Raw genomic sequence first — 13,349 nt, 5'->3', positions numbered from 1 at the left:
GTCTTTAACTTCCTACCAATTCCCAAACAAACCAAAGATAAATTAAGCTTCATCTTAATTATACCTCTATACCAAAAATCCACCTTCTCTTTTCCTCTCCATAACAAAAACAAAAGATTATGGAAATGGTGAAAAACAAAGAAAATCACAATGATCAATACATTTTTCGATCAAAACTTCCTGATATTTACATTCCAAATCATCTCCCTCTTCATACCTATTGCTTTGAAAATATCTCCCAATTCAGTTCACGTACTTGCTTGATCAATAGTGCCACGGGTGCAACATACACCTATGCTGATGTTGAACTCACCTCCAAAAGAATTGCTCTCGGACTTTACAAACTTGGAATTCAACAAAGAGATGTTATCATGCTTTTACTTCCTAATTCGCCCGAATTCGTGTTTGCGTTCCTCGGAGCATCGTTCCGAGGAGCGATAAGCACGACGGCGAATCCGTTCTACACGCCGTCGGAGATCACAAAGCAAGCAAAAGCATCAAATGTGAAGCTTATTATTACACAATCTTGTTACGTTGATAAAGTCAAGAGTTTCGCTAAGGAAAACGAGGTGAAAATTATGTGTACGGATAACTCACCACCAGAATATGGTCGTCTCAGTTTCACCGAGTTAATTACTCAATCAGAGGAAGATAATCATAATCATGATCATAATACCCTTATATCTGATATAAAAATCTCTCCTGACGATGTCGTGGCGTTGCCTTATTCGTCGGGCACGACGGGGTTACCAAAAGGAGTAATGTTAACACACAAAGGGCTAGTAACAAGTATAGCACAACAAGTTGATGGTGAAAACCCTAATCTTTATTTCAATAGTGAAGATGTGATTATGTGTGTTTTGCCATTGTTTCATATTTATTCACTCAATTCTGTGTTGCTTTGTGGGTTAAGAGTTGGGGCAACAATTTTGATAATGCAAAAGTTTGAAATTAAAGGATTAATGGAGTTAGTAGAGAAATATAAGGTGACAATTGCACCATTTGTGCCGCCTATAATTTTGGCCATAGCAAAAAGTCCATTGGTTGATAAATATGATTTGTCAAGTATAAGGATGATAATGTCTGGGGCTGCACCAATGGGGAAAGAGCTTGAAGATACTGTTAGAGCTAAACTGCCCAATGCCATACTAGGACAGGTAAAATACTACAAAATTTTGCTTCTTGCATTTCTTTTTATTTTATGAATTTAGCATAAGGGTAGGCTGCCTACGTCACATGTCTTGGGGTGCGCCCTTCCTCGGACCCGCGTAAATGCGAGATGCTTAGTTCATAAGGGTGTCTTTACCGTTATATATATGTGCTCAGTGGCGGAGCCACATGCACCCAAGGGGTGTCAACCGACACCTCTTTGTCGGAAAATTATAGCGTGTAGCTGGGTAATTTTTTTAAAAATGTATACATACTATATATTGACACTAGGGGTGGGCACAGTTTGGGCAAACCCAAAATCCAAACCGAAATCCGAATTTCTTGGATTTTTGGTTTGGATTTTCGGATTACGGATTGGATTTTGGATTTCATTTTTACATTTTTTGAATTTCGGATTGGATATTGGATTTGGTACTTCGAATTTTTGGATATCCGAAAATCCAAAATTCCTATACTTTATATTTGGTCCATTATCTATATGTCAATAGTAATAAGTTCAATACCCTACCCATTAGATATTATCTCATATATTCAATATTAATTACTAAGTTACTATGAGAATACTTTCTATTTGGACATGAGTTTAGTATTTCTACTTCTTAATTATCTGCCGTATTAATGTCTCTATTGTATTTTATTTATTTTTTTATGTAATAATTAATTACTTTATACTTCATTTGGATGATTGCAGTGAGCATGAGAAATTTTTCAGTCAATTTAACATGAGTACTTCATTTGGATATTCATTTTTATAAAAAGAAGAAACATCTCAACTTATAAAGCTCAAATCCGAAATCTAAAATATCCAAACCGATTAATCCGAAACAGAACTTAAAATTTTTTATCCAATCCGAACTTATTTGGATTGGATTTGGATTGTCATTTCGTCAATCCGAAAACTGAAAATCCAAATCGAAATTTCATATACAATTCGAATTGCCCGAATGCCCACCCCTAATTGACACCTCTTGACTTCTTGGTGAGTTTATTTTCTTATATTTTGACTCCTCTTAATGAAAATTCTGTCTCCGTCTCTGTATGTGCTGCCAATGCGGAATTGTTTGAAATATTCATGTATTTTAATGTGTTACAGTACGTTATTTACTCTTATTTTTCATGATATTAGCTCTTTCTTGGTATTTAATTGCCCAAATCTGATATGGTATGGGGACTAGATTTTAGTTGAAATTATAAATGATGATATAGAAAAATGGTCCTTGATCTTTGACAAACTTGACATTATATCTCAAAAAAATATTAATATTGTGCAGCGTTTGACCTTATTAGAGATATACATTGCAATTTGTATAAAAACCAACGAATAGTAGATCTACATAATGATTTTCTAAATGAGAAATTCTTTAGACATAATGATTTTCTAAACTTATAGTTTAAATATATAATAATATTTGTTTCGACATACAATTTTAAAACTTATGATATTTTAATATACCAAAATATTTAGGAGTATATGAGATTGTGGCCACGACAGCCTGAACGTAGATACGTTGTAAGTTGAGAACATAGGTTCGGACCCCTTTGAGTCAGGGGCGGAGCTAGCCCTTCGGATACGGGTTCCGTTGAATTCAGTAACTTATGTTCAAACTTTATATTTATCTTAAGAAATTATTAAATTATATAAAATTATTAATTTAGAATGCAGAAAAGAATTAAAATATTGAACCCATTAATTTTAAATTCTAGCTCCGCCTCTGCTTTGAGAGGCAATAGCCTGATGTGACTAACATATTGATAGCTCATTCTTAATTTTCACTATATTTTTGATTGACTAATAGAAAAATAAAAGGACAAATATTATTAAGATGGAAACATTGATGCGATTATATATAGTCAGACTATTGAACGTCGATATGACCCTACCCCCCCCCCCCACCCCCTTCCAATAAATGTAAGAGTTTACTGGTGTAGTGGGGTCCATATGACTTTTTTTCTTCGTTTATTGAAGATGATAATTTAAAAAAAAAAAAAAAAATTAAGACTAATTTACTCTCTTCAAACCTCAACCAAAAAGGGGGAAGGAAATATCAAGGGGCCATATTCAAAAATTTAGTACCATCGGACAAAAAAAAAATTTTAGTACGATATAAGCATATCATATTATAAGACTATATATATATATATATATATATATATATATATATATATATATATATAATGAGGACTCATTAAATATTTTACGTTCCCCCTCTAAAATCACAAAATCTGATTAGAGGGGTTGGTTTGTAGGCGTGCTTAAGCACCTACGCTCTCTTGTTGACCTAAGTTTGAATCCTGGCTCCAACAACTTATATTTTTTAGAAGAATTAATCCAAATAGTCGTCCACCCAACCACTTAAACTTAAAATGATCGGTTGAGATATAATATATGCATAATTTATGTATTATATGTGTATAATTATGTATAATTAATGTATAATCTATGTATATTTTTAGAAAAAATAAACAATGAATATGCCCGACTATTTGTGTAAATATCCCTATTTTTTATTTTATCTTTTAAGTTCTGCCCTCGTGATACTCAAAACCTGGGTCTATTACTACTATATCCATTTCAATTTAAATGGCGTAATTTGGCCGAGTACGAATTTCTAAATAAACAAAATAAATGAACAAACAAATGACAGACTAGAAGCTATTGATTATAAGGTAACATTATCATGTGCATGTAATTAGGGATAAACTAATATTATTACTTGATGTAATGTGCAAATTAAATAGGGATATGGAATGACTGAAGCAGGTCCAGTGTTATCAATGTGTCTAGCTTTTGCAAAACAACAGTTTGAAGTCAAGTCAGGTTCCTGTGGGACAGTTGTTCGGAATGCTGAGATGAAGATCGTCGACACCAACTCCGGTGCGTCGCTTCCCCGGAATCATGCCGGAGAAATCTGCATTAGAGGTGATCAGATTATGAAAGGTACGTTTCGTTCATGTTCGAATAAGCACCGATAAAGATCAGAGGCGGATCCAAGATATCATTAAAAGGGATTTGTATGATTGTTGTTATTATATAGGGATGAAGTTAAAATTATTAAAATATTAGGAACCCTTTTCTGGAAAGCAAGATCTTAACAGGGGAATGAGCGGGATTTAAAGCTAGTGAAATCGTGAATGAGTGAAGGAATGAAGATAGGACGAAAATGGCGAGAAGAATATGGGGGAGATAAGGTATTCAGGTAGAGGTGGGATAAGGGTTCTTATGGAGGAATTGGGAATGATATCTGGTGGCTAGATTCAGGCATTACAACAAGGAGAGGATGATGATGGAGAAGAAAGAAAAATAAAGAAAAGAGGGAGGAAAGATAAAAAGTTTTTTTTTCATGTAATTTTTTTAAAAAAAATGCTGAAGTGGCATATTTTTATTTGATATGGATTCTAGTACCATGCGATTGAGAGACACGCAGCGTCAGAGTTTAAAATATTGACTTTGAATAAGTGTAAGCGCTTATTAATTATAGGGACCGTAATGACAAATGAGAACAAGTACAAGTGTCTATTACGCTATTCTGCCTTACATAAATAGCCAGCTAAATTCACTGTTTGCTTTTCTTACTGATATACATTAATTATACACTATTATATACAGTTTATATATATATATATATATATATATATATGTTACACATCCTCCAACTATTTTTAGTTTAAGCAATTAGGTGGGCGACTATTTAGATTAATTATTCACAATATTAATTCTATTGTTTTATACTTGATTGCACAAATTCCATGTAACAAATAGTGGAATTGGAGTTTACGGGCCCAAATAATAGACTTTAGGTGTGGATTCATTGCTGCGTTTTGACCCAAGTTATATGGGCCTATGAGATTTCCTACTGTGATTTGGGCCACAGGAAGGCAATGGGTTGGCATAGAAATGACACCAAGTAGCCACTCTCAAGCGCTACTATTTACAAATTAGCCAGTGCATCCTGAATTCAGTTTTTGAGTTCAATTTTTTGGGGCAAAAATATCCTGAATTATCACAAATCTAAGATTTTTAATTTAAAATTTCAGGACAAAATAAGTAAGTACTTGCTATTCTTTAAATTTTCTGAGAATGGCTATCTGTGCACTTGTTTGGCCCAAGATAATGGTCCAGAATATGAAGTATCTCGTTTATAACTCTGTAAGCCATATATACATGATGCATAATTGAACAAAAATGGTCACAAAAAGAAATCAAAATTAATAATTTAATATATGCTTTAATACACAACAACAACAACCCAGTATAATCCCACTTAGTAGGGTCTGGGGATGGTAGTGTGTACGCAGACCTTACCCCTACCCTGAGGTAGAGAGGCTGTTTCCAAATAGACCCTCGACATCCTTCCCTCCAAGAACTTTCCACCTTGCTCTTGGGGAGACTCGAACTCACAACCTCTTGGTTGGAAGTGGAGGTTGCTTACCATCAGAGCAACCCCTGATTTAATATATGCTTTAATAGTATTTAGATAATCTAATATTTCTGAAAAATTATGAATATTAAGACTTAGCTTTTAAAATCCTTAGGCTTTCACTTTATTTTTGCACAGGATATCTGAATAATCCAAAAGCGACAGAGGAAACAATAGACAAAGAAGGATGGTTACATACTGGTGACATTGGATACATAGATGAAGATGATCAAGTATTTATTGTGGATAGATTGAAGGAATTAATCAAATACAAAGGATATCAAGTTGCTCCTGCTGAATTAGAAGCTCTACTAATTTCTAATCCAAATTTAACTGATGCTGCTGTTGTTCCGTAAGTCCCTTTCTCTGGCTTTTACATTAATAACGGCAGTCCGATACACAAAGCACCCCGTATTCATGCAGAGTTCGGAAAAGAGCCGTACTCCTAGGGGTGTAATGTAGACAACGGCCTACTTTTACATTAATAATGGCAGTCCGATACATAAAGCACCCTATATTCATGCGGAGTTCGGAAAAGGGCCGTACTCCTAGGGGTGTAATATACACAACGGCCTACTTTTACATTAATAATGACAGTCCGATACATAAAGCACCCTATATTCATACAGAGTTCGGGAAAGAGCTATACTCCTAGAGGTGTAACGTAGACAACGGCCTACTTTTACATTAATAATGACAGTCCGATACATAAAGCACCCTGTATTCATACAGAATTCGGGAAAGGGCCATACTCCTAGAAGTGTAACGTAGACAACAACCTACTTTTACATTAATAATGGCAATCCGATACATAAAGCACCTTGTATTCATGCAGAGTGCGGGAAAAGACCGTATTCCTAGGGGTGTAATATAGACGACGGCCTACTTTTACATTAGTCTATGTCATTTTTTTGAGTCTTTTTGTCATGCCCAAAATAAATATACAAAACATAGTAGTACAATTCTTTAAAATTTATTTTATTGAATAGACTGATGAATTATATTATTTGTCGTACTTCATTTAACTGACTTATGCACAGGATGAAAGATGAGGTTGCTGGAGAAGTTCCTGTTGCTTTTGTAGTGAGAGCAAATGGTAGCAACATTTCAGAGGAAGAGATCAAAAAATATATATCCGAACAGGTAATTGTCATATCTTATTTATTCTTTTCTCTTTTAGTTTCTTACCTGGTATATGGTAATATCGGAAAAAAATAAAAAAGATAACCAGATTTACAATTGGTAATTGAAAAATAGTCATAGTTTTAGAAGTAATTGAAATTTAATCATTTTTTTATGTACAGATAAAATTGAACAAAAGCACCCTTAAAAATCCGAAAAATTTCCAGAATAATATGCTGGAGTTTGAATTTTTTACATATGAGATTCCAACACAATATGCTGAAAGTTTATACGCATGAGTTTTATAAACCAGAATGTTATGCTGGAACGTGTTTCAGCAAAATAGCGCCTATTTTTCAATGACTTTGCAAACACTGGCTATTCCAAAACTGACTAACCTGTGTTATTTTCACGACAATATCCACATGAAGGTCTCCATTAATCTGGATTCGTTCAGCGTAAGTCTCATTAAAAGGGGAAGCGCTCCGTATCAGAATTTTTTCATTCCCAAAGCTTAAAATCGTGACTAAGGGTGAAGAGATGTTATCCATCCTACCACGACACTTGATAATATATCCTATTTATTCCACGCATAGAGGAAGAGAAGCTTGCAAAAAAGAAAAAAAAAACACTTTCCTAAACAGGAAATGCATCTTTGATCTCCATTGAATACATAATTTATTTTCTTGATTGATCATAAATAATTAAACCTGACTGAAAGAAATTCAAATATATAATTGATGCAGGTTATATTTTACAAGCGAATCAATCGAGTATTTTTCACAGAAGCAATCCCAAAAGCTCCATCAGGGAAAATACTTCGAAAAGATTTAAGAGCCAAGCTTGCGGCAAGTTTAGCTAGTTAATTCAAATATGGAAATAAATACTTATATATAATTGTTTTACTTCATAGGAATTTGTACAATATTGAATTATGTATGCATGCTTATTTGTATATTGAACCAATTATGAAATCGCTTAATTACCCTTTTTGATTAATTATCTATGTATTTTATAAACGAATTTTAAAAAAGCTCAAGTTGGAACTGCAGTTTGTAGGGTATCCTCGAAAGAAATACCTTCAGAAATTAATTTCCATAATCTTCTAGTAGTAAATTGGGTTTGAGGGATTATATTTACTTTTGTGGTATATATTGTTTAATATTTGTTACTTTTGGTTTGGGGTGTTCAAACCGAAGCGAAAAACCGCATCAAATCGAAAAGTCAAACCAAGCCGATTAAAAAATCCGATTAGATTTGGTATTGAGTGAAAAATCTCAAACCAAACCGACATATAAATATATAATTTTTATATATACTTTTAAGACTTTATATTGAATTTCTTTAAACAAAATATCCAAAAATATTTGAAATCTTCTCATGGGATATAATATTTGATAAAATTATGAAGTGCTTTTGTTTTTATTTACTTTAAATAATTCATTGTATCACTAACCATTCATATGTCAATATTTCTTATATATTTTTTGAATTTAAATGGTATTTCAATAACTTAAAATTAAATAGAACACACATATAATTATATAGGTATCATATTGATTTTTATGTTTATTTATTAAATTCGATAAATTTTGAAAGTGTACATCAACAAAAAATTATTGTTAGAGGACTAAGAGAATATTTTAATAGATCATATGTTTGTCAATTTTTACCAAACATATGTTCACTTATAAAAACTTTATTTATAACACAAAGTAAGATTGAAATAATATTTATATAATAAAAAATTCGAAAAATCCGACGAAATCGAACCGATCCACTGATATAGTTGTTTTGGTTTGATTTTGATAAAAATCGAACCACCTTAAACCACGTACCCTACTTTTGGTACATTAATTGCTTACTACTTGGCGTGTTTTTTTGGTAATATATGGATGCATGTACCGGATCTACCGTCTTTTCTTCAAAGATCATTGAATAAAGTAATATTTTTTCTTTGATGTGGCTTATCCAATATAGTAATTTTTTTAAAAAAAGAATTTGATAAATTTCGTATAGGTCAATTTGAGTTATATATATTTAACCCAAACCAGCCTGCCTTTTAAACAGGAAATAATCATTTACAAGAACGGCTATTAAGAATTTTGTCACATATTAATTTCGTATAGGTCACATATTTTGGTACTCCCTCCGGTTCACAATAAATAATTAATTTTTCTCGAATACACCTATTAAGAAAATATTAAATTCTACACAAAAATAATTAGTGTAACTAAATTACCATTAATTAAATATTACAGCATAGTTATAATAACACTTACTTTTCTTTTTAAATGTGAGGAGTAAAAAAATATTTTAGGAGTACGTACATAAGGGTAATTTTAAAAAAACTAATTAATTTTTTTTAATTATATAAATAAATATTTATTTTGTATCAAAATAAAAAAATAAAATTGATCATTTATCGTGGACGAGATAAAGTTTTCTAATACTACTACACATTAAAGTCAAAAGTAAAAGGCCTCTGAGCAGAGCTGAACCCCCACCTAAATGTACCAAGTGGTGACACATCAGCATCCAATAGTCGACGTGTCAATATCTAGAGTCAAGTTCTAAACTTCTAATGCCTTTGCTGTCTGCCACTTCTCTCAATTTACATTTCTCCCGCATGTATTTCTTTCCTGAAATGACAAATGAACGGCGGGAGCCAGGATTTGACGTTTATGAGTTCAGTTAACATAAAAGATAACTATCGAAAATTGTGTCCAACGAATTTAACTACATAATTATTGTTTTTACTATTTAAAACCTTATTTTTATGTGAAAAAGGCAGTTCGATGAATAGAGCATCTCGTATATGGATGTTCATGGTTCGATTTGGATCGATTTTTCCCTAAGAAAAAACCAAACCAAGTAAGTCGGTTTTTCAAATTAGAACCAAACCAAACCAATTAAGTCGGTTTTTCTCGATTTGATTTATGTTGGTTTTTTCGGTTATTTATCGGTTTTTTCGTAAATATAAGACATACACTACCAAATACATATTCCGACGACCACATTTTCAATATAACACTATCAAATCAATTGCCCTTTGAGAAATCTATTATTTACCAAAATATATTGATGATAATTGAATCAAATAGTGATGAATAATTTAAGGACTCAATTAAAAATATGTTATTTTTAACACGAAATGGATTCTTACACTAAACAAAAGAAAACTACCAATCAAACTAGAATGTAAAGGTAAAGAACTATATTAAACGTGCAAACTATTAACATTTACCATAATTTTTTGAAACTTTGTATAACAATATACACACACATATATATAGGTGTAATAATAAATTTGAAATAGCTATTCCTATAGTCGGTTCGGTTCAGTTTTTTTCTGATTAAAATCAAAACCAAACCAAACCAAACCAAAATGTATCATTTTTTTTGGTCGATTTGGTTTGGTTTTCGGTTTGGTTTGATTTTTCGAGTTTTTATGAACACCCCTAATCCCATATTTTAAAAGTGTATGATATAGATAGTTATCCTGATGCAAACGTCTTTGACTGATTTCACGACTCTAACTTGTGACCGAAGAGATAACTTAACTACTACTCCAAAGCTCCCCTTCCTTCCTTTTATGTGAAAATAATACTAAGTATTTTTCACCTTTTCTATCTAAGCGTCACATTAGAAACAATGCCATGATTCAAATAGAAAACTATTGTGATAAAGATTAAAGAGATGTAGAGAGAATAGCTTGTCTTTTAGTTTGTCGTAAAGTTGGACATATATAAACGCACATGTTATAAAGAAACTGCTCCTTTAACCTTTGGAGATTATGAGAAGCCTATCCACGTTTTCACTTACCATTGAATAGCTTTCTATGTTAGTTGGATCTCTGGAACAAAGGATGTTTGTATTTATATGAAATAATTATATACAAAATGCCGACATAAAGAGTTATATATCGCGTAGTATGCAGAACAAGGGATCAAAAGTTGTAAGAGATTATTAGTTGAAAGTTCAAACTCACTAAGTTTAAAGTTGATTTTAAAGCGATTAAATTTATAAAAATTTATAAATTTTGACTGTGTTTAATAAAGTAAAATCAGGCGTAAAAGCAAGAGGATGTGCTAGTATGATGGTGAATATAAAAAATTTTGGAAATCTTGATTAGGAATATTTTCATTTTGCATGCTTTGATTCTTACTTTGGAATATCTTACATTTAATTAATTATCCATGCTTGTTATTGACGTACGTTTCGAAACTCGATAAATAATGAACATATAAATATTTTTTCGGTGCAGCTTATACACGATGAATGAAGCTTTTGAGTCTTTTGACAAGGTTAAGAATGGATGGTATACCTAATTACCTACAATGTGACACAACCGTTGTAATACCTGAGAAAGAAAAAATTCTTCTCTTTTTATTATAAAGTTACTACCGATTTTTTATTTGTTATCCTGATGTCCTGTATGCAAGGTTGTTCGAAAATCCCTTTACAACTTCCGGGACGATCAATTTTCCAAATAGAATGTAAAAAATATAAATCGTGTTGTAGAGTTTTATATGACAAAAAAAGAAAAAGGTATAATGTCACACGTGAATTTGGATAAAACTAGAAGGCGAAAAGCGACCTTTACAACGTATTAATCAAGTCTTTAAAAACATTTCATAGTGTAGGTCCATCTATGAGCGCACTAGTGTTTGTGTTACCTTCCAAATAGAAAATTGAGTGTTATGGATAAAATTTAGTACCAAGTTCCACTTTGTTTGGTTACTAATTTTGTGATAAGTTATTATGATGATCTTTTGGGTCATCACTTGTTTTAAAATGAAATTCTGTGTTTCAAGGCTTTAAAAACCTCTTTTAGCATCATCTCGATTTGCGTGCGCAGTCCGGGCGCGTAGCCGGAAAGCATATATGTGAAAATCTGTGAAAAATGATAAATTTTGACTATAAAATGAGTTAATGTGACTTCGGTCAACGTTTTGGGTAAACGGACCCTGACACGTGATTTTACGGTCCCGGAGGGTCCGTAGGAAAATATGGGACTTGGGCGTATGCCCGGAATCGAACTCCGAGGCCCCAAGCCCGAGAAATGAATTTTTAAAGAAAATTATTTTCTGAATTGTTTAAAGGATTTGGAAATGAATTTTGATCAGAACATGTTGGTATCAGACCCGTATTTTGGTTCCGAGCGCCCAGTATATGTGGTTTAAGATAATTCTGTGAAGTTTGGTAAGAAACGGAATCCATTTGACGTGATTCGGACCTTAAACGCAAGATTTGATGTTTTAAGAAGTTTGAAATAATTCATTGATTTTGAGGTTTAATTTGATGTTAATGATGTTATTTTGACGATTTGATTGCCCGGATAAGTTCATATGGTGTTATTGAGTTAGTACGTATGTTTGGTTTAGAGCCCCGAGGGCTCGAGTGAGTTTTAGAAGGTTTTTGGAACTCAAAAAGTTGCAAGTTTTTGATGTTCAATGCCCAGGGATTTTACTCTTCGCGTTCGCGTGGGCACTCTCGCGAACGCGTAAGGCAAATCTCCCAGGTGCCAAATGTCTTCTTCGCGAATGCGAAGCTGGTGACGTGAACGCGATGCTAAGGGGGGATACCCTTCGCGAACGCGACCCAGCACCCGCGAACGCGATGGCTTATGAGCCTTGGCAGGGGGAGGGGTATTAAACCTACGCGAACGCGACCACCTGGCCGCGAACGCGAAGGCTCGAGGAGTTACTTCTACGCGAACGCGAGCCCTTTATCGCGAACGCGAAGGTCTGTCAGGCCTAAATCATCACGAACACGTTGAGCTTATCGCGAACGCGAAGACCAAATTCGCCCAGTTATTTTATGTTTCAAAACCATAATGCATTATGGAAATTCCACCATTTTTCATAAACTTCATCTTCTCCACATCTCTTGGGCGATTTTTGAAGAGGAACTTCACCATAGCTTCATAGGTATGTAATCCTAAGCTCGTTTTCTTCCATTTTTATCAACACCCACTATATTTCTAGGCCTAAAACATGAGATTAAGGGTAGAAAATTAGGGATTTGGGTAGAGTTAGGGCTTTTTGATTATTTGGAAATTTGACGTCGTTTTGGGGTCGGATTTATAAACAAATTATATATTCGGGCTCGTGGGTGGATAAGTGACCGGGTTTTTGTCCGAACCTCGTGTTTTGACCAAGCGGTCCTGGGGTCAATTTTTGACTTTTTGGGAAGAATGATTAGAAAGCTATAATTAAGCATTGGAATTGGATTGTTTAGCGTTTATTGATGTTATTAAGTCGATTATGTCTAGATACAGTTGATTTGGAGCCGAATTCGAAAGGAAAGGCGGTGTTTGAGGCTTGAGTTGGCCGTGGAAGTTCGAGGTAAGTATTTGGTCTAACCTTAGCTCGAGGGATTAGGAGTTGTGTCTTATTTGCTACATGATAATTGTGGAGTACGACATATAGGCATGGTGACGACTATCTATACGTTGGTGTCAAGCATGCCCGTGAGTCTTGTATTATAATTGTTATGACTCCGTTATGGTGTATTGCGCTTCATATGTTATTATCACCATTGTTCCCTTGCCATGATGTTTGCTGTATATTAATGATCCCTTGCCAGGATGTTTGTTTTGATAGTATTATTCCCTTGCCGGGATGTTTGTTTAAT

General features: G+C 33.4%; 1 protein-coding gene across 1 annotated transcript; it reads left to right on the top strand.

Annotated features, from left to right (window-relative positions):
• Positions 1–50: 50 nt before the first annotated feature.
• On the top strand, positions 51–7,695 carry LOC104244535 (4-coumarate--CoA ligase 2-like). Its single transcript, XM_009799979.2, has 5 exons — positions 51–1,157; positions 3,910–4,108; positions 5,727–5,940; positions 6,629–6,731; positions 7,457–7,695. The coding sequence occupies exons 1-5, from the start codon at positions 120–122 to the stop codon at positions 7,574–7,576; spliced, it is 1,674 nt and encodes a 557-aa protein (XP_009798281.1). The 5' UTR covers positions 51–119; the 3' UTR covers positions 7,577–7,695.
• The last annotated feature ends 5,654 nt before the right edge of the window (positions 7,696–13,349 follow it).

The sequence above is a fragment of the Nicotiana sylvestris genome, chromosome 11, assembly GCF_000393655.2.
Source record: "Nicotiana sylvestris chromosome 11, ASM39365v2, whole genome shotgun sequence".
In the NCBI taxonomy this organism is placed as follows: Eukaryota; Viridiplantae; Streptophyta; class Magnoliopsida; order Solanales; family Solanaceae; genus Nicotiana; species Nicotiana sylvestris.
The sequence above is the reverse complement of the archived record's forward strand: the minus strand, read 5'-3'. Positions and strand labels throughout refer to the sequence as shown.

Coding starts and splice junctions, on each gene's coding strand:
- LOC104244535 (XM_009799979.2), top strand. CDS start 120: ATGGAAATGGTGAAAAACAAAGAAAATCACAATGATCAATACATTTTT. Junction 1,158..3,909: donor CCAATGCCATACTAGGACAG/GTAAAATACTAC, acceptor CAAATTAAATAG/GGATATGGAATGACTGAAGC. Junction 5,941..6,628: donor ACTGATGCTGCTGTTGTTCC/GTAAGTCCCTTT, acceptor ACTTATGCACAG/GATGAAAGATGAGGTTGCTG.